Below are 25,747 nucleotides of genomic sequence, written 5' to 3' on the forward strand. Positions count from 1 at the left end.
CTGAAGACACATTCAGGAAGTGCAGAAAGTCAATGCAGATCATTTCTGATGCCGCAAGTTAAATGAGTAGAGAGATGTTCTAAGGAAGGAGCAGAAATCTCAGTCTTTGCTGGTAAGAAAAAAAAATGTGTGGGGATGGAAGAGGTAGCAAGGAGAGTTAGAAGACTGTGGATGATTTGGGCATTCTATTTAACTCTGCGGCAAAATCAGAATCAATAAAGATGGAACAGGACCCGTGGGTCTGCAAACCAACTTCTCAGTCAGAGAAAAAGAGGTGCCCGCCCCCACTGCCCCATTCACATCTGGGTTACAACGGGGTTATTAAATTCTAGAATGTCAGGTTTCAAACTTCTGCTTCTGTTGTTTTGGGGGAAGGAGAGATTACAATAGAATGCAAGAAAACTGGGCAGGGGGTGATGGAGGGCGATGGTCCTGACGAGGGTGGTAGTTCACAGGTCTATATATATGTCAAAACTTGTTAAACTGTTAAACTGTACAAGTTTTGAGTATGTACAGCTTATTGTATGTCTCAACAAAGCTCTTTAAGAGTTTTTGAAAATTAAAAACAAAAGTCAGCTTTTCCTCTCACTTTCTAACTCATAAGCCCTTGGTAAATGTGGAAACCTGTTTTTGTCTCCAATGCTATCTATATTCGCTTACGCATATGCCATGGGATTCATTTTTAATTTTGAAAAGTTGAGCCTGGTGACTTCTTTTCAGAGAGGAAAACACCATATACACATTCCACGGCTTGTTTCTTTATGAGTTTTTTGTTCCTTTCCCTGCACCAGTTATTGGATGAAATCCCACCTGCGTCCCCCTGAGTGATGTTGTAAATAGTGAGGCGCGATATTGAGGTCATGTTGTTGAGCACGAAGGTGTAAACCGAGAATCTGCTTTTGTTCTGGATGTCGGAGTGCCTTTCGACATGGTGCCAGGACACGTTAGAGGACAAAACTTCAGTTTCACACATCAGAGTTACCGTGTCCCCTTCAAAAATGATTTCTGGCACGATGGTGAACTTAGTTTCATCTGGAAACCCAAAGAAAAGGTAGTAAGATGTCAAAGCAAATGAATGTAATTCACGCTACCCACCAGACGCCCCCACCACATGGGTCCATGGTGCTGTCTGGAATGAGGCAACACATCCTCCTCATTCCTTGCCCGGATTGCTGGTGTCTGAGGCCCAGAGACTTACCAGTTACCAGATACCGGGGACATGGCTTCCAGTTCGGAATCTTTGCACAATGGTAGTAATGGAAATGGTAGTAAGAACCCTCAATGGTAGTAACAGGAATTTCAAAGCTCTTTTCAATATTTCAAAGAGTCTGGTGGAAAATTGCTCGTTTGCTGCTAAAAAAGCCACCCCAGCTAATTTAAACATCAAGCTTCTTTGCTACTGACTCAATAATATCAACAGCTTCCTGCTGATAACAAATACCCCACACCACTGAATGCTCTGTCCTATGTCTTCGATGAATTATAAACAGGGAAAAAATAATTTCTTGCAATAGTCTGTTAAGATTTTTTTTTTAAAGACTCAATACCCACAGGCCCGTAAGAAGGAGAGCTTGTTAGACATACAGGTCCAGATTTGAATTTTGGTTCTGTGCCACACATAGCTGTGTGGCCCTAGGGAATTTACTAAGCCTCTCTGAGCCGCAGCTCCCTTGTCTGGGAAACAGTAGCAGCAAGAGCTATCATGGGAGGTGATCTGGGGGAATGGTACCTATTACTGTTTTCACAGTAAAATTCTGGAGAACGATGGCATGAAGTCATTTTACGGGTAGAAATAAAACACAACATTTACTATTTTTGTGCGTGTTTTTTATGGCTGTCCTTTGCTCACACAACATGCAGTTTATGTCCTGTAAGCCGTGTTTCTTATTCTATGTCCTTCATGAATTCTACGTGTTGAGGGAATCAGAGGGGCTGGATGAAGAAGCTGTATGAGGCCTCTTTTACACAGGCGTCAGGCTCAGGCCAGACCCTTTCCATATTGTAAACATGGGACCAAAACACCGTAAAATTAATTTGGGGAGCTATGATGTTCCAGTCAAAATATCAAGGTATCTAAATATTTCTTATCTCTTTTGTTAGGCTCCTGAATTAAATAAGATTTTAAAATATCACATTTAACTGTTAAGAAGCCAGGCCTTCTGTGAATATTTAATGTAGTGAACGGACTCTGAAGTCATACAAACTTATGTTACTTACTATGTGTTCTTGAGCACATTCTTTACCCTCTCTCAGCTTCCATTTCCTCACCTATAAAATGGAGATAATAGTACCTATCTCACAGGATATATGAAGACAAAATATTTGTAACCCTCTGGGCTTAACACAGGAAAGAAACAATAACAATGTCTCTCTTCATTATCATTGTCGCCAATAATAATGATTAGTAAGACTGCCAGTAGAATGTGGTTATGTGGAATTGACCGTAAATCTATCGGCAGTGATTAAAGGAACATTCTGGTTAAGTGACCCTGCTAATTAACCAAACATTGATTATATTGAGGATTAATATACCACCAAATAAATGGAAATGTTCTGAACATTGCCCCGTGCCCTTTGCAGTTCATAAAGGTTTAAAATAAGTTCCTGATACTAACTCATTCGTTCGGCTCTTTTTCTTTCTGGTTCTGTTCCTCTCCTCTGCCTCCAAATATAACTATAAGTTAAAAACAAACACCCAGTCACTTGACCTTCTGGATATTTATATTCTAGGTAAATACCACCAACACTATGGAAAGCAGGATGATGTCTGAGCTCTCCCGTGGAATTGCACATGACATAAGTTCGTGTTTCTTGGTCTGAGTCCGTGCACATCCCAGGATCATTCTGGATGTAAACCCTCTGTAGAAGCAGGGTCAAGTGCCGTTCGCAATGGCTTCATTGCTCTTTGGAAGAATAAGGCACAAACTCCAAAGTGCCTTTGTGAACTGCATTGTCAACACCATGTTTCTGGACCGGCAGTCAGCCACTAACCAGTAAAACTCGTTTAAGTGGCTGGCTAACCTCAACACAACTGAAATTTGGAGGAGAGAGTAATCATAACCAAAGCTTACCTCTGCAAGAGGCCGATATTGTCCTCGGCCCTCAGAACCATAAATACAGGGACTTGCTCAAGGCAAAACCTGTGTGGGTTGGGGGGGTGGTGTTGGGGGTCAGGCAGGGGTGGCATGGCTGGCTGCCTTCCATGGGAGTCTGAATTTTAGGCCACTCACTCCTCTTCCTTCAGTTTTCCAGTTTTCACCTGTGTTGTTGCTGCCTTATTTATTCCAATTGTTATTTTTCTTTTCTCCTTGCTTCGGTTGTAGCACTTTCTTACCACTGTGCATATCTCTTTTAACATTTTGTTTTTGAAAATGACCTGGCATCTAAAACTACTGGAGAATATAAAGACGAGCAGTGTAAATCTGTCGTGGGGACGGCCTAACCCCTGTGCCCTGTCTCCCAGAGGCGCCTGCAACTGACCTTTCAGAGTCCTCCCCAAATGGACGCAGCGTGGTTCTGAAGAGGCATAGACTTTATTCTGGAACCACGTACTAGAATTATCTAGGACATCTGCCTCCAAATTCTTGCCTGCCGAATCTCTGCCCAGCTGGCTCTCTCCTTTCTATTTCCCAAGTGACAATAGGTCCACCCACCTGGTAACACACCAGAACACAACTCTGTACCCATTTGTAAAATGGGGGAAAGCATTTAAAAATCCCAGGATTTTCACTACTGCTCTATGGGATCCAAAGCAGAGGTTCTCAAACTTTCCCACACATTAGAATCACTTGAAGGGCTTGTGGAAACACAGATTGCCCTGGTTGGTTGCGGTGGCCCTAGGAATTTGTATTTCTAACAAGTTCCAGGGGATGCTGACGCTGCTGGTTTGGGGGGGGGGGTGCATACTTCAAGAACTACTTCTCTAAAATAACAGTATCAATTGTTTAATATCAGTGCATTTCATGGATGTCCCAACCCCACTCCAATGTTAGTTTGTGGATGTTTTGGGACTTTTTTTTTTTTTTTTTTTTTTTGAGAGCAAGAGAGAGAGTGGGAGATGAGCAGAGAGAGAGAGAGGGAGAGAGAGAATCCCAAGCAGGCTCCATGCTTTCAGGGCTCTGTCCTGATCACATGCACCACGAGATCATAACCTGAGCCTAAATCAAGAGTTGGCTGCTTAACTGACTGAGCCACGCAGGCGCCCGGATGATGTGGGACTTCCGATTATGTGTTTATTTTTTTATTTTTAATTTTTTTTTAACATTTATTTATTTTTGAGAGACAGAGCATGAGTAGGGGAGGGGCAGAGAGAGAGAGGGAGAGACAGCATCTCAAGCAGGCTCTGGGCTCCGAGCTGTCAGCGCAGAGCCCGACTCGGGGCTCGAACTCACAGACTGTGAGATCATGACCTGAGCCGAAGTGGGACGCCCAACCGACTGAGCCACCCAGGCGCCCCCAGACTTCTGACTAAAAACGAAACGAAACGAAACAAAGCCCTCCATCGACCCAGATGGCTCTGGGACCCTCTTGCAAAATCTCTCCCCCTCTGCAACCCCTTTCCCAACTGCAGTGACATTAGCCTGGTTGGCAGGATCTGTAACGGTGCCTCAGATGGGAAGCCTCTGTGCCAGGAACCAGACAGCATCTCCCCATGGAGGGCACTGTAATGTAATTTCCTGGTTTTAAGCATAATGATAAATACCATTGCTATAGCTAAATAGAATCCATGTATAGGAAAAACATGGAGATGTCCTACTTACTGCTAGTAACTACTTGAAAGGAATTGTAGTCCATTTTGTAGGTCTGATTAAGGTTCCGCATTACTTGATCATTTGCTTTACGCATCAATTCAGGTGATGGTGTTGTAGTCTTGACCTCGTATGTCACAACCACACTTCCGGGCCTGGATGGAGACCACTCGGTTCAGTAAGGCAGTAACTGACCTGGAAGAGTCTAGATCCTTATGGTTTATTTACATGGGAAAACAAAATGGCAAGCACAGCCTGGGTACTTTTTATCTTCAAAGGTTCACTCAAATCAACCCAGTTTCAGGCTCTAGCTGAAAGCCTGCAACAAAGGCTTGCACACTCAAATGTCTGCAGGCAGGTAACGTAAGTGAGCAAAACGGCTGGACGGGAATGAGTGAAGTGAATCACACAAGTTGGTCATAGGGTCACAGCCACAGTGCAGAGACTGTTGTCACACAGCCATGCTGGCCCGAGGTTACCAGATATGCTGAATGTCAACTGAAGCAGAATCCCGAATGTTTCTGTGAACATTCTTCATTGTTAAAATTGGCATCTAACTTTTTGAAACACTGTGCATACCTCCTTAGGGCTGCCGTGGAGCCCAACTCCAGGCGGAGCCATTTACACAGCAGCGTGCAACTCTGTGCCCGTGGCTGGCTGGACAACTTTTCTTGAATAAAGCATCATGCATGACATTCTTTCACTTTTATATTTTGGAACTCCCTAGTCTGTGGACTTATCCCTTATCTGTTTGCAAAACTCCTGCAGGCACAGAATAAACAGAAGTCTTGGGCTCATTTTCCATTTAAGCGGGTATATCTGTGAGGAGTGAGTTTCCATTCTCAGTATTGCCTCCCTCTTTGCGCCCTACCAATCGAGCATTGTCTCCACTTCTACCAAACTGCTCTAGATGATGCCCCTCTAATGGGTTGTTTCTTCTTCACTAACGTAGTGGTCTCTGCCGTTGGGCAGGAATGACCCGATTACAGCTTCTTACCTGAACCCTGTCACAGTCACCAATTTGAAGCCTGGTAAAATACTGTAACCTTTCCAGAACTGGAAAACAAAGAAAGACAAGTGTCATGTATCAAGGTCCAGTGAGAGATAAGTCAAAAGGTTGAAAGCAGAGTAAAAAGCACATTATTTTTTCTTATCATCCCAGGTAAAACTTTCTCCCGTATATTTTGTTAAGGCTAACGCTGACAGAACTTTGAAGAAGTAATTCCTCTTGACCTATGTCAGCCTGGGTTCTCCAAGAAGCAAACAGACACCAGATTTAATGTGCCAAAAATCTCGCTCAGGGAAATGCCTGGCAGAGAAAATGGGGAGGTTTCTCTGAATACCCACCCCAGGGAATTCATTTTGATTCAAGTCACATTTACCAGTAGATGCAACATGCAAAGCACTGTGGGTGCAGAGCACCGTGCCAGGAAGCTGGGTTGGTAGGATCCAAAGATGAATATGGAACTCTCTCTTCCCTCAAAAGCATATAATTGAGGGTGCAGCGTGTGCGGAAGGTTCTCACGCTGTGTAGCGCTATCACATGCCAGATAGGCACATCAGATGTCCAAGAGCCCTTCGGCGCTGCAGCATGGCACCCACAGAAAATGAAACCTCATTCATGTGGTTTCCAAGGGTAAGCAGAGGCTGCTCCTGGCCTGAGGCAGGGGCTTGGCTGCCCAGAGAGTTAAGGGAAGTCATTATCTCAGCCCCCCTGTAATAATTTGTACCACACCAACTGGGACACTCTATCGCAAATGAGTTCACTCAAGCAAAGCCTTTAGGTTCAGATGAATTAATCCAGTGTAAATCACTTAGAGTAGTGTCTGGCACTCAGTTAATACTCCGGGAATATTCTCTATTTTTATATGAGTAAATTGAAATCTGTCTTAAGTGAGAATGCCTCATGACCTTTAATGTGGAATGATTTGAAACCACGGTGCCAGCCTTGGGCTGATCTACCCAAAAGACGTTAGGGCTTCATCCGTGAAGTGTGGGAAGACAAATAGAAACGCGCCACCAGGTGCTTCTAGACCTGAATGGGATTCAGTGGGTTGATGACACCAAGTCTCCTCTGAATCAATTCTACCCTGGGAGGAAGTTCCACCTATAGGTCGAGATGACATAAAATCATCCCCTGCACACTGTTGGATTTGAACACTCCGTAATTCATCATCCCAGATATCTAGAAATATTTTTGATGCCCATATTCATAAACTCTGACAGAATTTATCCTTGGTGAATGCAACAGATTCAGTCCAGCCCAAAGAACTTGTTGGCTAAGAGGTTCTTGGGGTCAAAACCTACCGCTGTTTCCAAGTCAGTCTTGTAGGACCTATAGAGAGCAGAGGAAGAGTTCTTGAGGTCTTGTTGAAAGCCCACATTGAGTCGGACTGACATTCTTAGGGTAACATCTGCTGAAATAATCACAGGGCAGTATTTCAAAATCTCATGTTAGTGTTTGAATACACACAGGACCGAGAAACATTTGCTTGAGTTGATATCGGTCACTCAACAAACAAACAAACAAACACTTAATCAACAGTTACTTACCTCCCTGGAGCTGGCAAAAAGGTCCCTTGGGAGGTAGTCCTTTAAGGCAACTGCAACGATGCCCTGCAGGGAAGCCATCATGCTCTTGACAAGTGAGATTGTGGAGACACCTTTCTTGAGGCCACCTATAGCCTGTCTCACACGAGCACCAGATTTCATTTCCAGTAGGTCTGCAGACTATCAACAACCAGAACAGTGAGGAGAGAGAAGGTGCTCGCCACCTTTACATGTATAGACTGTAAGTATTTATACTCTGTAGAAAATTCTAACTTGACTCCACATTGCCCTTTGGGAAGTTCAACAGTACTACGTGAGATTCGTGTGATTCCCGTACACATCACCACGCTATTAGGTATGGCCGTCTGAAGGATGACTGCTCTGACTGTTACAGCGGATGCCTACAATAATAATGTGATAGACAGATTTCTGGACACAAAGTGTATGGTAGCCAGCTTCCAAGGCAGCCCCTGACCACCCCTATTTCTGACTATTAACACTGTTTTGTCACTCACTCTCATGTTGCCCTAGACTTAGTCTGTGTGACCAACAGAACATGGCAGAAGTGATGATATATCACTCGTGAGATTAGGATATAAGACGCTGTGGCTTCCTTCGGTGATGTCTGTCTCTCACCACTTGCTCCGGGGGGGAAGCCAGCTGCCATTGCATGAGGACATGTCATGGAGAGGCCAACATGGTGAGAAGCAAGTCTCCAGTCAACAGCTAGTGAGGAGCTGAGTCCTGCCAACAACCATGTGAGTGGGCTTCAGAGGGGATTTTCTAGCTGCAGTGGAGCCTTTGGAGGACTGCTACTCTGCCCGAAGCTTGACTGTGCCCTCATAAGAGACCCTGAGCCGGGGCCACCCAGCTAAGCTCCTTCTGAATTCTTAGCCCTCAGAAGTTGTATGGTACGATAAATGTTTGTTGTTTTAGGATGCTAAGTTTTGGGGTAATTTGTTAAACAGCAAATACAGAGTACAAATAAAATTGTGCCTGTTACATTTCTAGTCACACGTAAACAAACCAAATACTTTCTAATCCCACTGGGGACATTGGAAAATGCTCTGAAAACAGAGGGCTTTGAATTTATTTCTAAAACTCGATCGAAGTCATGTCATGGGGAGCTGTCTATTCTAAGAGTGACTACCCAAAGGAAAGTCATCAGATCACTGTTCCTGAAATAGGAGAGGCACCCAGGCTCTAGTAAATCTGTGGACACTGATGTAGTCCTTTGCCACAGCATGGGTGGGAAGGGCATCCAGAGGGAGCTAGGAAGCAGCCATTTCGGGTTCAGCTAGCATATATTAAGAATAAAAAATTGTGGGGCGCCTGGGTGGCTCAGTCGGTTGAGCGTCCGACTTCGGCTCAGGTCACGATCTCACGGTCCGTGAGTTCGAGCCCCACGTCGGGCTCTGGGCTGATGGCTCAGAGCCTGGAGCCTGCTTCGGATTCTGTGTCTCCCTCTCTCTGACCCTTCCCCGTTCATGCTCTGTCTCTCTCTGTCTCAAAAATAAATAAACTTAAAAAAAAATTAAAAAAAAAAAAAGAATAAAAAATTGGATTGGGGTGCTTGGTGGCTCACTTGGTGACCTGGGTGGCTCCACCGAGTGTGGAGCCTGCTTAAAACTCTCTCTCTCCCTCTCTGCCTCTCTCCCCCATTCACATGCTCTCTCTCTCTCTTTCTCTCTCAAAATCAAAGGAATAAACATTGGAATACATAGACTGATGCTGATGAACTATTTGAAATATAATTCAAAAAATTCTTAAAAGATAAGAATTTTATTCTTGCCTCCATTTTAGAATCATGAAATCCCAAATCTGTTAGTGTTTGCAAGGCAATAACTTTGTTTGGGACAAGGGGGACTCCCATATCATAGCATCCCAGGTGATGGTGCCTGAGAAATAGGACAGCTCGCATAATCTCAAAAGGGAGGCAGTGACCAGAAAATCCCGTCACACGGCCAAATCCAGGTGTGTACCTGGTTCCCATTTCCTGACCTATGCTGCCAAAATGAAGGGAACTTGCTCTTTATTAATACCTGAACCAGTCCTTGCCGTACCCACTGACTACCCAGATGGATGGGACCAAGTAGCCTGTTGTGAAGGACCTGGAAATATCTTGGGACCATTTTGTGACAACCAATACACAAACCACCAAGCAAACATTTGGCTCCCATTTGAGATAAGGAACTGGCTATGGAGTCTGCCAAGAGGGGCTGCATTCTGGAAGGCCGTGAAGTCATAAAATCACACATCAGGCCTTTTTGAGTCACGTCACTTGCCTACGAATTGCAATTTGCTGTGACAGTAAGGAGCTCGGACAGCTCCTCTCCTGATATTCCCAACCCTCCATTCTATAGCAACGGGTCTTTGACTCACCTGTGGTCACCTCAATGCTTAAAATGGTGGTGGTGGCTTGGTCAGTGCTGTTCCCTTGAATTGGGAAACTGAGGCTGTTCAAGTAAGTTTTGATAGGCTCCAGGAAGGAGGCGTTTTCAAAACTGATCTCAACATCAACAGTGTACTCTTCAGCTGCAACTCTGCTTGAGGCAACTGAAAGGAAAGCACAGGAACCTGTGAGAATTCACCACGGTGGGGGGCGGGGGGGGAGGGCGGGGAGGGTGGTGGGCAGAGAGGGAGCATGGCGGACAGTTCCACATTTACAGGCAATAACAGGACTATGTGGATGCTGGCACATCAGCCTTGCCCCATTTATGGTGCTCCCTGTCTATGACTTTACCATTTAAAGAAGGAAGGCAACTGATCTTTCTGGTCTAAGTGCAGTGGCCTCTGGCCATTTGAGAGATTCACAGGCTAAGCTCAGGACCTGTCTAGAACAGAAGCAGGGAGATCTAGCAGGGGGCCTTGGCAACATCCAGACAATAAAGCCACGGTCCTGACTCAGAGAAATGAGTCAGGGTGTTTCCAACACCATTCAACTGACACGCGTATATTTTGAGATCTGAACTACGCATGGCTTGAAGTCCTCCAGGAAGAGTCATCCTGTTAATTTCCTTTGCCCTTAGCCTACGCACATAGCATGGGCTCTTAGTTCTCGCTGTGTACCTCTGGTGTCCTGAACATGATGGGTACTCAACAAAAGTAAAATTTGCCCAGGAGAACGTAAAATCAGAGATATCTCCAGCTCTTCATCGCCCTTCCAAATGGTCTCCAGGCTGTTTCTGTGTCTGGCATCCTAGATGTATTTGGTCCAACACATACCCACCCACCAGCAAGCCAGACAATATATAAACTGGAATGTCATTTCATAATTTCCTGTATTACAGCATGTCTGGTTCACCAGTTGTAAGCTTCTCAAGGGCAGGAACTATTTCTTTCACTTTGTATGGCTTGACTCTATCTGGCATGGAGCTCACCCCATAATAAACATGTGCCCAATTAGCTCTTATTAAAATTGTGACCCTCTAAGAGAGCCACACATTCACCTCCCCATCACTGCCCGAATCTTTGGTTCATTCTTGGCTGAAATACATAAGAGGAGCAGAAGCCAAGGACGAGTTTCATAGCTAATGATGAACCTTCAAAGATTAGGAGAAATTTTTACACAGATGCGTCGAGAAGACAAATTGTGGCTTATTTGATCTTGTCAGTCAAAGAAGGAAAAGGTTAGAGAATACTTGCAAAAGTATTACTTGAAAACTTAAGTCAAATCTGATGTATATTTTGCATGATGTATATTTTGCCAAAAAAATCAATTCTATGTTTTCTAAAAGGGCAAAAATTTTTCCCATAATATGGCCAGATTTGTTTAAAACTTTCCAAGGAATATTGATGTGAAGGACTAAAAATGAGTTAAGTTCATTGTGGGAAACTCCCACAAAGTTTTTATTACAGAATAAGTTTTTATTACAGAAAGCTGTAATATTTGTAAACTGATAGTTATAAACTATGCCTTAGAAGGTTGATTTTAGAATCACTCACTAAATTCTACTCCTAAAACCAATGCTACCCTACATGTAACTAATTTGAATTTACACAAAATCTTGGAAGAAAATAGGCAAACAAACAAACAAATAAGAAGAAGTTGGGTTTTACTCATCAACCTTGTTGAGAAGTATTTCATTTTGGCATCCGTCCTGCAACTTGCTGTAATTAACTCAAACTGTGAAAAAAGTCTTTGTCTATCTCTCAAAATTAAGACTGCATCTTAAGGTATATTTCCTCCTTATAAAAATGTATTTACAAGCAGAGCAAAAAGGCTTTTAAAACCTGGCGCAGAGTCACAGGCTGTCATGATACCACAGCGATGCCTAAAATTTCCTGTTTTCTTTCTGATTCTCTGATGGTTCTGTGATGAAAACAGGCTTCCCGGAAGAATTGCTAACCTTAATCTGTGTGAGCCTAACTCTAGACACGGTGGGTTGTCCACAGGGAACATTTGAGAGGAGGGCGGCTGCATAATATTTATAAAGTCTGCCTTGGAGCATATTCTTTTTCCTGAAAAGTAATGCAATGTTTATACCCTCCAGCGCATTCCTAGCTCCAGGATTCTCTTTGTCCGTAGGCAGTCTATCTCCTCCCTTGAATGTAAACAGGATATCCTAGATGGTAGGGTTTTTTAGCAGAGTGAAGTCAATAACAATCCCACATCCCCCACTTCCTCATCTGCATTGTTGCACCCCAGGATCTGACCCCCACCATAGCCTCAATGCCTGCCGGCTCACCATTCCTCCCGCTCATCCCTGAGCCCACCTCTCTGTGCGCTTTCCAGACACAGTTGCAGAACAAGCGAATGCCTGGAAAGCACATGGTGATTCATCAATGGCATCATTCCCCACTGAAACCAAGGTGGTCCTTCCAGTGAGATCTTACAGGGAACTGAGCCACAAGCTTAAAATATGAAGAGGAAAGTTCCTATGGTTTTAGCAAATTCTCTTCCATGGGATTCGTGCAACTGTAATTAAAGCACTAACCTCTAAGTTCCTCTCCCCTCATCTGCTTTTTATGTTCTTCAACAACTTCTAAAGGAGTTTCAGAACTCCTGAGTGCCACTTCTCCCTAGAGGCTGATAAAGATGGGGGACCTCTACTAGAGAAGGAAATGCCATCAGCATGGAAATAGTTCTTTAAAACAAGCTCAACAATCCAATAGTAACTCAAAGGGCTAGGGGCTTGCCCTTGGAAGTCATCTATGCCAGTGGTCTGCACTTGACTGATGATTATGTACATCTAGGGAATTCAACACACATGAATACTTTGGAGTCTCAACCCAGGTGAGTCAAAGTAAAATCTTCATGGATTAGGTCCAGAAATGTGTGTGTGTGTGTGTGTGTGTGTGTGTGTGTGTTTCAATTCCCACTGGTGATTCTGGATCAGGCAGGTTTAGGATTTAATGTTCTAATCCAAGTGAGGAAACCAAGAAGGTAATCCGGGAAAGCCAATATTAGCGCCTAAACTTGTTTTTTTTACATGTGTGTGTGTTTTGTTGTTTGTCTTGTTTTGTTTTTGCTTTTGCTTTGTTTGTTGTTGTTGTTTTCAGACACCCCCTGCTTCTGGTCCTATGGAGACAGTCAGGTGGCCTCCAAGTGCATTTGTGCACGTCTTTCTTCGGTCATACCAGATGGATCAAAAGTGATCATAACAAAAGTAACAATAATAATAGCAGCTGCCGTTTATTCATTGGCCAGTAGGGTCTGAGGTCATGAGGAGAGTATGCATATACCCATTTTGCAGATGATAAAACTGAGGCTTGATGGGTTAAAGCCACATAAATAGCAAATTTAAAGCTGGGATTTGAAACCATATTTTCTTAACTCCAAAGTTCATTTTATTTTTTTTCCCTTAAATGTTTTATTTAATTTTGAGAGAGAGAGAGAGAGAGCCTGAGTGGGGGAGGGGCAGGGAGAGAGAGAGAGAGACAGACAGAGGATCTGAAGCAGGCTAAGCACTGACAGCAGAGAGCCTGTTGTGGGGCTGAAACTCACAAACTGTGAGATCATGACCTGAGCTGAAGTCAGACGCTCAACCCACTGAGTCATCCAGGCGCCCCAAAGTCTATTTTTTCTTTTTAAAAAAATTTTTTATGTTTATTTATTTTTGAGAGGGAGAGAGGCAGAGTGCAAGGAGGGGAGAGTCAGAGAGAGAGGGAGACACAGAATCTGCAGCAGGCTCCAGTCTCCAAGCTGTCAGCACAGAGCCCGATGCACGGTCGAACTCATGGACCACGAGCTGAAGTCTGATAGTTAACTGACTGAGCCACCCAGGCACCCCAAGTCCATTTTCTTTTAACCACTCCTTGTCACAACTCTAATGGAAGAAGATAATGAAAGTGACCACTTTGTGAACCCTAATGTACTCTAAAAGACAAGGCATTATTATGAAATGTGTCTTTAGAACTAGTGTGCAATTCTCAAAGTCAATTTCAAAATAAAAGCATATCCAAGAGCAAAATTATTAATAATAAATGGAAGAATTATCTAAAACATCGTTCTATTTGTTTCAGCATCATAAATGTCTTAGAAATCCACACTGAGGAAAAACACACTGTGACCCCTCATTGACGCTCATGGATTTTGATCTTAAGTCTAGCTAGATTTATTCATTTGTGCCCTAGTTTCTTGACTTATCGATTCATAAGTAACTTTACTGTTGGCTGAGTGCCTACTTCCCAGGCACGACGCTAGGTGCTGGGGACCTGGCGTAAATAAGAGAGGCAAAGCTCTACCTACTTCCATGGGTCTCCTGCACCCGTGCGGGAGGTAAAAGTTGGCTGAAACTTCAACGTCAGGCAGTTCTGAAGGGCATGGAGATGCTAAAGCAGGGTCAAAAAACAGTGGCAGGCAGAGTGCGGGCAGAGTGGTATTTTAACCATCTAGAATGGTTAGAAAAGACCTTTCTAAAGCCATAAACGTTGAGCAAAGATGCAAGTGAGAGGAGGAGATTGCCATGTGCATATTCGGGGCCTCTTACTCCAGGAAGAGAAAATCAGGACCAAAGCCTCGAGAGTGATTTCCATGGCCTGCCTGAGGAACAGAAGATGCCCTCGGGATCTGGGTCATTCCTGTCCCTGTATGGCCCTGGGGGAGTGTCTGATTTGATGTGCAGGTGTCACTGTGACCCACAGGTGGGTGGGACCAGAGGCACACTGTACTCACAGCCCTGAGACAGACCCACAGTTTGGGATGGAAATGCCAACTCCTGCTTGCCTCGCCTCTCCCAAATCTGAGGACTTTGGAGCTGGGGGGAGTGATGTTCCTTGATCTGTCCCAGGCTACAAGGGGGCTCAGGAGGAACAGGGGATGGTTTTCCCACCTCTGTGTCATTGTGTGTCCTTTTAGAGGCCCTTAAGTTCTTCTCTGCTGCCTCTGGACCATCTGATTCCAGAGTTTAATGTGTTTGCTTTTTCTTGGGCTCCTGTGGCCTCCTGCCGTTTGCCTGAACTTTTCTGACTCAACCGATGCCCCAAGTGGAAGGTAGCACATTCCAGGTGTCATCAGTGTCACAGATGGAGGTCTATCAGGCAGGCCCAGAGGTACGACCCCACCAGGATTTTCCCTTCTCCTTTCCCATAAATCGTTGCCCGACACGCAGCACTTATCTTAAAGAGACATTTCTGGAACGTTGGCCACAAAGTGCGACAAGTAGTTCTGGGCCTTAATCTCAGCTGTTTAAGCAAACAATATTATTTTTGCCTGGCAACTCTAATGGGAATTGTGGCTTCTCAGAAGGTGGAGACTGAGTATGCCTAAATCAATCTCCCAAGAGAAAGGAGGTTGGTGTAATCTTTCTCTTGACCAAAAAGGGACGATGCTTCGTGATCACTGAAGGCTTGGCTCCCTTGTTTCTCACCCTGGAGCAGGTAAATATTAACAGCCACCTGTCTTTCTGCTTGTTTCTTACTATGTTCTAGTAGTAGGTAGCAATTTGGCTACACATCTGTCTCTGATTGCACCATTGTCAACAGATAGACCAAGGATCCTGTTCTCCATTTGGATTTTAGAAAGGTTTGTTCACGCAGGGGAAAACCACCAGAGCCCCAGGCTATGGCTCACCGGCAGGTGTGGATGGGAGAGAGGGTGAGCATCACAGCATGTCATAGAACGCTGGGCTGTAAAGTCTGGAGAAATGAATCGTTTCTACTAGTTTGTCACATACCCAGGTCAGACCCGTAGAAAGCTCTTTTCCCGCTAAGTTGAAGACGGTGCTCTGTACTCCTTACCCTGTGAAGCTGCTGTAATAACCGTGGAATGGAATCTAATGGGCAGGAGCCAGAAACACATGTTGAAAATTATTAACTCTGCACTATGAGCATGGACTGTGGAGCCAGTGAGAGGGGCAGTGGAATACCTTCCAAAAAATTTTTTTTAATGTTTTATTTATTTCTGAGACAGAGAGAGACAGAGCGTGAGCAGGGGAGGGGCAGAGAGAGAGGGAGACACAGAATCCAAAGCAGGCTCCGGGCTCCGAGCCGTCAGCGCAGAGCCCGACGCGGGGCTCGAACTCACGAACCGCGAGATCGTGACCTGAGCCAAAGTCGGACACTTAACCGACTGACCCACTCAGGCGCCCCCGGAATACCTTCTTACCTGGACAGGCCATTTAGCCTCTGTGAGCCACACTTTGCCATGTGTAAAAAAAGGAGTGATATCTTCTCTGCAGAATTGCTGCTAAGGAGTTGGTATGAGGGCCCCTAGCAAATTGTCTGGCCTATAGTAGCCCTTTTGAAACAGCAGGTAGAAAGAATAATATTAATGATAGTAAGTGTGATGATGATATTACAGGCAGATGCCCCCTGGTAGGTCAAGAAAAGCTAATGCTACTCCAATGGTCTCCCCTTTGAGACTGTTACACAAACAAACGACACTAATCAGAAATTAAAAGGGGGGGGTGCCTGGGTGGCTCAGTCAGTTAAGCGTCTGACTCTTGATTTTGGTTCAGGTTACGATGAGATCGAGCCGTGCATCGGGCTCCATGCTGAGTGTAGTGTGGAGCCTGTTCAAGATTCTCTCTCCCTCTCTCTTTGCTCTTCTCCCCCGCTCATGCTCTTTCTCTCTCTCTCTCTCAAAAAAATTATTTTAATTAAAAAAAAAAAAAGAAATTGGGGCACCTGGATGGCTCAGTCGGTTGAGCGTCCGACTTCGGCTCAGGTCATGATCTCACAGTTCGTGGGTTCGAGCCCCGTGTCGGGCTCTGTGCTGACAGCTCGGAGCCTGGAGCCTGCTTCAGATTCTGTGTCTCCTTCTCTCTGCCCCCGCCCCGCCCCCCGCTCACGCTTTGTCTCACTCCGTTTCTCAAAAATAAATGAATGTAAAAATAAAAAGAAAAGAAATGAAAAGGAAAAAGCATTCCCAACACATGGAACATCAACCCTAAAACCAACCCCAGACCTTGGGCCGAGAGCGCCTCATTCTTGCCATCTCACTCTGCCACCACCTCCGCTTGCTCAGTGCACTAAATGCCGTGTGTTATCCTAAGAAAGACGAAAACATAACCTTCGCTCCCCGAAATACGTTCCTCAACCTAGACAATGCACAGCATTTCCTGGACCCAGATGAAGGGCAAGCACACACTGGGGCCGCCAGGTCTGCAGAAAGATTGACATTCCCACACCAGCAGTCAACAGCCCAATTTCCTCACTAGGTAGGTACGTAAATGTGAGCCCTTCTTGCACGGGGCTAGGACACCCTGGGTCTCCCTTTCTCGAAAAGGTGTCCATTCTCAGTCATTCCTTCGGAAACCAAAGAAGAACCCACGAGGACTTTTCAGCCCAGGACCCAAGAATATTCCCCAATCGGGCTCAGAAACCTGGCAGAGAGCACTTCCACACCGACACGGAGAACACATGCGTGTTACTTCTAACCAATAAAGACACGTCCACTCGCACTCCCCTGAGAAGATTGCCCTTAAGAGTAACTTTGGAGCTTCCTGGCAAACCTCCGAGACAAGATTCCCATTCCAGCTGTGGTTCTCCCTGTGGCCTCCACATCCCTCAGACACCCAGGTCTGTGTGCTCCTACCGTATCACGTGGATCACCGCTACCCTTCACCCTATGTCAAGTCTGTCTCCAAGTCTTCTTGACCCGCTCCTTGTAAGGTCTTTCACAAATGTTCCCCTTTCTCCTTCCCCGTTTCACTCGAGGAACCAGGACCAGTGATGATCCATGCTGCTGAGCCTCCTCGCTGGTCTCCCGAGCACTGACTTCTTCCTCTAATTCGTTCAGCCATAACCATCTGGCTAATTTTCACTTCAGGTGGCTTCCATCGGTCCCTTCTGTGTGTCAGCCTCTCAGCCGATCTAGAATCCACTTCCTCGTTTCGTCGGGACGTAACTCTGGATGCTCTGTCCTATTCTGATTTTCCCCCTGCCCCCCAGTAGCCTGTCTGCTCTAACTGGCAGATCCACCCTTCTTCTGATCCTCTGGCCTCTAAGTGTTTGTGCAGACTCCTCTTCCCCAACAGGGTTCTGAATTCGTTTTCCTAAAACACTACTTGTGTGCCATGTCTTCCCTTCTCCTGCCTTCAGTGGCTATACGGGAACTTCTTTGCACCAGGGATTTCAGGCTCTTTCAAATGCAATATTATTTCTATAAATAAATCTTTGTTTTTAATGAAAAAAACACACGAATAAATCCCTAGATAACCCTAGTAACATTTAAATAAAATGTACATAATATTATTTAATCATCTCAACAACTCTGAAATGTAATAACTCATATATATACTTGCATGCAATCATATGTCTGTGTTTGTATGATGTATGTAATATACATACACATACACACATATGTACGTGTGTGTGCATATCAGGGCCCAGTGAAGATATATAACTGACCAGAGTAACTTAGGAAGAAGCCCAGAGTGCTCTGAGCATAAAAGTAAGTGCTGATCCTACTTTTAAAGATGATTCTATCTATCCCAAACCCTAAAGCTTTGATCCAGTGCCTCAAAAGGAAATGCCTGTCGACAATTCTCTTTTCTTGGAAACTTTGTTTGCCTCCTGTTGGTTTCTTTCATTGTTTTCCTCGAGAATGGTGCTCTCCATTGCAATTTATATTTCAGCTCTCTGAGGTCTAGCCTCTGAGTCTTTCCATAGCCACTCCTTACTTTGGTGATTTTGTAGAAGCCCCAAGGTCAAACCGTCTTCTGCAGATGATGGGTTGAGTCATTATCACCTTCCAAAACGACTCTAAAAGCCTAAGCGCACAGAGGATCATGTATAATAAACGAAAAATATATTTTAATGGTAATTTATTATCATCATGATGGTTTTCAATGAAAGCACATCTGGAAAATTTTGGAATGTCAAATCCTTAGATGCAGGCGTGGCTTCCTTCCCAAAGGCTAACGTCTCACGATGTCACCACGGGCCACAGACAGCCAGGCCCGGAAGTGCAGGAAGACGCTACTTTTACAGCTGTATGGTCACCAACTGTCCCCGAGGAGGCTGGCAGCCTGGGCCTTACAGGAGCCTGGGAGAAACCTGGAGCTGGAACTCACCCGCAAGTACTTTGGTTCTTAAAAAGAAAATCGTTCAAAGTACCGAATGGGGACATCTCCAGCTCCGCTCCTGTCACAGGGTGCCAGGGGGCTCAGGGGATGGGAGTGCCTGCACTGATGCTTTGTTTAAACGCACAGAAAGTGCCACCTGTGTGCTTCGGACCGCTTCAGGGAAGGAGGGGAGTGGGAGAGTGAGGGTCTATAAGGATATAAAACAAAGCCGAAACAGAAAAGGAAGGAAAGAAACGCAAAGGAAGAAAAAATGAAGGTATGACCTTCCAGAGAACATTTTGAGTCCTTAATAAAATATGATCGAATTGTCATTTCAAGCACTGGGCAGAGGTCGATCTGGTTGGCGCTCTGAGAAGCTCCAACAGACACCTTTATCCTGGCCCCCGCGAAAGCCCACCCTCTTTGGCGGCTTTATGACTCCTGCAGATGACAAGGCCAAACAGACCAAACCACGGCATGTCTGGGTGTGATTCAGTCATAATCCTGAGGGTTAAGAAGTTCTACCTTCTCCAGAATTGGTACAGACACTGGGCCAGCAGCTTTGGCGGTAGGAACCCACCCTCGACTCACACAGGGGCAGCTGCGACAGGGACATACGCTCTCTATTTGTTCACTGATTTACTGAGAAACTGGGCTCAGTGCCAGGCTACAGAGATGAGGAGGGTTCAAGGGAACTCATGTCTACTGGGGATGACAAACGGGAAGTAAAATTATTACAAAGCATTGGGACGCATCTTGTGCTATGGGAATGTGACAAGAGCAGTGGGAACCCAGGAAAACGGCCCCTCCCTGTCTGGGGAATCAATGGAAAGCCTTACGTGGCAGGAGCCCATGTGAATGGAGTCTCTCCGACAAACAAAGGAGGGTGGTGGGTGGGCAGCGACCATGTGAAAGGAAACAGAAGGAGAATAAGTGGGAAAATCACGTGGGGTCTGCTAACAATCCAGCAGGTGATTGGATTTGAGAAAATCCTTGGAGACATCCAAGGCATTTGGGAGCCCATGAAAGATTTTATATGGGGAATCAGATTGGTGTTTTTGAAAGGCTAGGAAGTGGGAGTTGAGGAGAGCCACTGGGGACAGACTCTTCAGGATCTCGGGAGCAGAGAGGGGGGAGGTGAGGGGCTTGTAACGTGCTGCTAAAATCCATTTAATGTCATTAGGTAGAGGAGGGAATGGAGTTCCCTTGTAATTGCTTCTAGAAATTGAACCCTGATACACTCGGAGACTGCATTATAGGGATCACAGGGTTTGAAAAGTCACAGCAAATGTCATTTGATCAGGCTTACTAGAAGAGACTGCCAAGCGAAGGCTTTACGTACCTGCTCGTTTTTGCCTTAGCGGCTCCTTCCCCGCTAGTTCATGTTCCCGGAGAATCTGAAAGAACATTTTAGGAGACTGTCAGTGAGGGTTAGAGATGTCTTATCTCCTTGGCTTCCTGCTCATGTGCTCTGAAACGTAGGAGCTGAGCGTAGGGCTGCGGATTCCGGGTGAGCACCTTGTACCCCGTGCATGGCGGGAATTCTATGAATGTGAGTTGGCATTCACTTTTCATAGACCGGTCTCTAGGCCCAGGAGCGGAACCAATCACCACATCTGAGTTTCTCCGAGTCCCCGTAGTTTGAGTCGGGTCAAGAAATACAAATTATGGTGTTTTTAACTTGTGCTCTCTGCCTAAGACTTGAGCCCTGAGTCATTCCGGTGACAAGTCTTAGACAAGTCTGAGACATGACCTCTCCTCAGCACTCAGCCTGTCCCCACCCCAATCTTTCTGCTGCGTTAGGGCTGTTTACATTATGCATGCTTAGAAATCATTTTCTCCTCCTTTGTTCCTTTTTCTCCTGGATGGTTCTATTGTTGCTTTCTGTGGCAGGGGCTGTGAGAGCTAGCTCTGGAGTCAGACTGCCCGGGCACAAGGTTGTGCTGCTTACTAGTTATGTGACCTGGGGGAACTTACTTACCCTCTCTGAGCCTCAGTCTTCTTTTCTGTAAAATGGAATAATAATATTTCCGACCTCATAGAACTGGTATAAGAATTAAGTCAACTGCATGTAACACATAGTAAGCCCTTAATAAAGTTGAATTATACCACAGACTATAATAGTTAAGAGCAAGGACCCTACGGACATTGAGTTCAAATCCTAGCTCTGCTGTTAAGTGGCTGTGTGAACTTGGGCAAGTTATTTAGCCTCTCTGTGCCTCCGTACTCATCTATAATATAGGAATAAAAATAGTCTGCCTTGTGAGGTTGTCATAAGGATCAAATGATTAACAAATGTAAGGCACCGAGAATAGTTTGGTGACGTCGTAAGAGCTATTCTGGGACAAAGCGTCACGCTCTTCTAGAAGCACCATTGCCACGGACCCTTTCATCCACACATTGACACTCGCTTCGTCTCTATAAAGCTCTTCTCCTGTCATCATGCAGCTTTCTTTAAGAGTTGACTTGGATTGGCTTTGTTGGGATCACTGCCAATTCTGCGGCTGGTAACCACACCTTGACCTGACCTGGGTTTCCTAGTTCATCCCTGCTGGGCTGTGCTTCCCAATCCAGACTCCCTTCAAGGCTCAACAGGAGAGCCATACGGCCCCTGCCCTCTGTGGTGTGTCCTTTCCCATGAGCTCAACACATCCATGAACGTCACCCCAGGCAAAGCTCATTGTACCATCTGTGGTTCTCGTTATTTTCTAGTTATAGTTCTCATTATTTTCTAGTTATCTCCCATCATAACAATTATAAAAATATGAATGCCTAAAATATATCCAACACTCCTGTGCCGGGCACTGTTGAGTACTTGATGTGTGCTTAGGTATTTAATCCCCACGACAATCTAAGGCACAGGTACTATGATTATTCACATTTCCCTGATGAGAAAGCACAGGCGCAGAGAGGTCAAATGACTTGCCTAAGGTCACACAGCCTTTAAAGGGCAGAGCCAGGACTCCAACCGGGCTAGCCTGGCTCCAGAGTCTGCACGTGTCCACACGGGCATTGAATGATTTTATCAGGAGATACCCCGGGAAACGGTGGGTCTGTCTCCGTGACCTCGGCTCTCTTACCTAGCACCCTTTCTTTCTCTGTCACCTCCTCCTATCCCCTCCTTCTTTTCGATGACAGTGTTAACAGCCATGAGGATCTGTACAGGAGTGGTGTGCCTGACAGTTCATAAGTGTTCTTGAAGAAGCAAGTAGAGGAACGATGCATGACGATTGGAAGGTCAGAAGCCCAAATGCTCTTTTGTTTGCAGAGGGCTTATCTTAGCTGTACCTAAATGTGCAGCAACCAAGAGGGAGCAAAGTCAGTGCCTAGGGCTGGTTCCTGTCCAGCTTCTCCCGGAGACTGCTTTGGCTCTGTGCCCAGGCAGAAGGGAAGGGGCTTCTGCTCTATTCCTGCCTGCATCCTCTCTGGGGGGCTAGGGACAGGGAGTGGGGAGCCACCAGGAAGGCTTCTCCGTCCACTCTTCGTGGGCTGTGGTTGGGGGACTCGGCCCAGGAGAAGGTGATCCCTGGCAGTCACCTTCGGGAAGCTCTCCAAGGTCTCGATTTCATTTGCTCCATTTTCTGGAGGGGCTAAAGACTTGAGGTTAAAACAATTCAGGTGCAGTCAATTCCCTCGTAGATAGCATTTCAATCTGTGACCGTAAGGATCACTTCCCTTGGCTCCCCCCAGTCCGGGTTAGCAGGTCTGGGGTGCGGTGACAAAAACTGTCTTTTTAATGGGCACATCTCTGGACATGAGGCCATCTTTTGAGAAACACTACTTTTTAACTATTTCCTGCATTCTTATGGTGAGTATCGGGAACTGTCAGGGGACATCTCTGCAAAGCACCGCCTCTGTAGCTCTGTCACCTACTGCCTCTGTCGTCCTTCCAGCGAGGATGCACCGCCTCTTGTGAGAATAACCCATTTTTTGTTTTAAGTCCCGCAATCGTTGGGGCAAATGCGGCAAAAATACTGAAAGCGATAAAGTCTTTGAGGAGTCCCCTGCGGGGGTGGTGGTGAATACCCTTGGCTCTCCCAGATTTGAGAAGGTACAAAGAGATGGGTCGCAAGGTCAGGAAAGGGTTGCAAGAGATGGGTTGCAAGGTCAGGGGGGCCTGGATTTCAACAAGGCAAACGTTAGAATCGCACCAAGCACCGAATCCCACCACCTCCCCCTCTTCCTGGTTGGAAAAGTCACTCGCTCATTCTGAGGCTCAGTTTCTCACGTCGTGGAAAGCAATGTTCTCAGGCACACCAGCTGCTTGTACGGTTTCTGGCAGTGGAATGTGTCTGTGTGTCAGGCTGGCTTGGGACTCACCAGAGGCCATACTTGCCCTCCTGAGTCCTCGTGTCACCCCCATTCAGGGACTGCTGTGACTCTGGCACTTGCCTTTTCTCTTAAACATGGGGTACTGTGGAGAACTCTTAGGGGAGCATAGATCTTCTCAGATGAGTCTTTACTTCGGAGAAGAAAACAGAACTTCCAGGGGACTTCCTCCTGCTTGTCCATATAGAGGTACCTAGATGAGTCTCTGAGGACAATGGCCATCCCCATCCAAAGGGGATTTCCTGATGGCCAAGTCTCAGCCAGAAGACACAAGGTCACCAAATCCAGGAAATGCCCCACCTCTTGGACATGATGACTTTAAAATAATTGTGTATGGGTTTGGGTGGGGGAAGGGGTAGCCTGGAGTGATCATGGGCGATCAGTCAGGAATGAGAGGTGGCATTTTATGTGAAAAAAAAAAAATCCCAGGGAACAGGATGACAATAAGGTGGTGACTAAAGGCTCCAGGGTCGTCAGATCTCTCTCCTCCTCGCCAAAGCCCTGTCCCTCACTCCTCTTTTTCTTGAGCTGGACTCCCCAGCTTGACATCTTTGCCTCCAGTTAGATAATTATCACCCCACAAAGGCATCCTAGCACAGGTTTACTTGTGCTAGCAAAGTAAAAGTAAACAACTCTGCACCAAATCTTAAGTGTTGGCCCTGTGCTGGTATGAGAGCGTCTGACCCTCACAACAAAGCGATGGAGGAGATGCCATTTATTCTCATGCTATGTAAAGGAAACAGGTTCAGGGAGACGGAGAAAAGACGAAATTTCCCAGGCTGACCAGAGCTGGGTTTCACACTCAGCAACAATGCGGGGACTGAGTGTCTACAGTCTTGCGGCTCAAAGCACAGCCACCGGAGCAGGCACGACGTCAACTTGTCAGAAATGCAACATCCGGACCCCACCCCAGACTTCCTGAGTTGAGATCTGCACTTTGACCAGGTGCGCCGGTGGGTTCATACACACGTTGAAGTTTGAGGGGCTCCGTTGCCACACTTTGAAAGCCCACCACCCCACCTTTGCACACGCAGGCTCGCTGCGGCATTACTCAGAATAGGCTAGACATAAAAGCAGCCCAAGTGTCCATGAATGGGCAGACGGATAAACAAAATGTGGGATATACATCCAACGGATCATTATTCAGACTTAAGCAAGGAAGGAAATTCTGACGCATGTCACAACGTAGGTAAATTTTGAGGACATTATGCTAAGTGAAATAAGTTAGTCATGAAAAGGCAAATACTGGATGACTCCACTTACGTGAGGTACCTAAAGTAGTGGAAATCATAAAAAGAAAGTAATAATAGTGATTGTCAGGAGCTGGACGAAAGGGGGGAATGGGAAGTTCTTGTCTAATGGGGTTAGATCTTCAGTTTTGCAAGGTGAAAAAGTTATGCACACTTGTTGCATAGCAATGTGGATCTATTTAACGCCACTGAACTTAAAAATGGTTAAGGTAGGGCGCCTGGGTGGCTCAGTCGGTTGAGCGTCTGACTTGGCGCGGGTCATAATCTCGCAGTTCGTGAGTTCGAGCCCCACGTCGGGCTCTGTGCTGAGAGCTCAGGGCCTGGAGCCTGCTTGGGATTCTGTGTCTCCCTCTCTTTCTGCCCCTCCCCCTCTTGTGCTCTGTCTTTCTCTCAAAAATAAACATCACGGGCACCTGGGTGGCTCAGTCGGTTGGGCATCCGACTTCCGCTCAGGTCATGATCTCACGGTCCGTGGGTTCGAGCCCCGCGTGGGGCTCTGTGCTGACAGCTCAGAGCCTGGAGCCTGCTTCGGATTCTGTGTCTCCCTCTCTCTCTGCCCCTCCCCCGCTCAAGCTCTGTCTCTGTCTCTCTCAAAAATAAATAAACATTAAAAAAAATTTAAAAAAATAAACATTAGATTTTTTTAAATGGTTAAGATGGTAAATGGTATGTATGTTACCACAATATTTTTTTAAAGCCTATCAGCACAGGGTTGCATTTGAAATGGTAGAAGGTCAGCCTTGGGAACGGATGGGCAGCTTAGGGCAATACAGGCTGATGAGGCAGGTTCAGGTGTATCTCTCCAATGAGAGGGTCTGTGGCCTTTGGGTTGTGTGAAGATATTATATCTCAAAGGCAGATCTAGAGAGGAAAAGTGGACACCTCTGGGATAGTGGTGGGAGTTTCTAGAAAGATGGAATTCGAACCCAACCAGAAGCCTTGGGAAGTCACTGGCTTATCCTCTGACCAGCCAATGCCCCCAGATGGATGGAGGGGCATTATTGGGGCCACAGCAACGGGGGCCATCCTGGTCTAGGGGGAGGGCACAGCTGAAGCCAGGAGGCCAGGAGTGCTAGGAAATTCTGGAATAAAGGTCAAGCTGACTGTATTGCTGAGATCACCTCAGCCTCGGGCTTTCTGCCCACACGTCTGAGTAGCTAGAACTCTGCACTGACCCCATGAAGTCATAGGAGGTGTGAATGTTTCTCTCCCATTTACCTGGGCAAGCTGCTGCCTATGATCACACAAGGGGAACCTCACACTGGAGTTTGGGAGAAGAGACACATAATGCACACCTCCCAAGTCATGACAGAAATAATGGAAAAGACAAAGCAAACCTAGGTCAAATGAAAGACACAAAAACAGAAAAGAGGAATTAAGTGCATCAAGTTCTAAAACACAACCCTGAAAGTAAGATCAA

At 45.9% G+C, this 25,747-nt stretch overlaps 1 protein-coding gene across 6 annotated transcripts in view; it reads right to left on the bottom strand.

Moving 5' to 3' along the window:
- ADGRF5 (adhesion G protein-coupled receptor F5) overlaps positions 1–25,747 on the bottom strand; it is a 96,845-nt gene that overhangs the window by 25,467 nt on the left and 45,631 nt on the right. For 4 of the 6 annotated variants that reach the window (XM_049653766.1, XM_049653770.1, XM_049653767.1 and 1 more), the window contains exons 3-9: positions 20,091–20,145; positions 9,681–9,854; positions 7,302–7,478; positions 7,056–7,165; positions 5,746–5,804; positions 4,761–4,903; positions 811–1,032 (exon numbers count right to left, since the gene is read on the bottom strand). In XM_049653766.1, coding sequence (XP_049509723.1) covers positions 811–1,032; positions 4,761–4,903; positions 5,746–5,804; positions 7,056–7,165; positions 7,302–7,478; positions 9,681–9,854; positions 20,091–20,145 — 940 coding nt within the window. The remainder of the gene's footprint in view (positions 1–810; positions 1,033–4,760; positions 4,904–5,745; positions 5,805–7,055; positions 7,166–7,301; positions 7,479–9,680; positions 9,855–20,090; positions 20,146–25,747) is intronic. The other 2 variants (XM_049653768.1, XM_049653771.1) reach the window with 1 other exon arrangement.

This window comes from Panthera uncia, assembly GCF_023721935.1.
Source record: "Panthera uncia isolate 11264 chromosome B2 unlocalized genomic scaffold, Puncia_PCG_1.0 HiC_scaffold_24, whole genome shotgun sequence".
In the NCBI taxonomy this organism is placed as follows: Eukaryota; Metazoa; Chordata; class Mammalia; order Carnivora; family Felidae; genus Panthera; species Panthera uncia.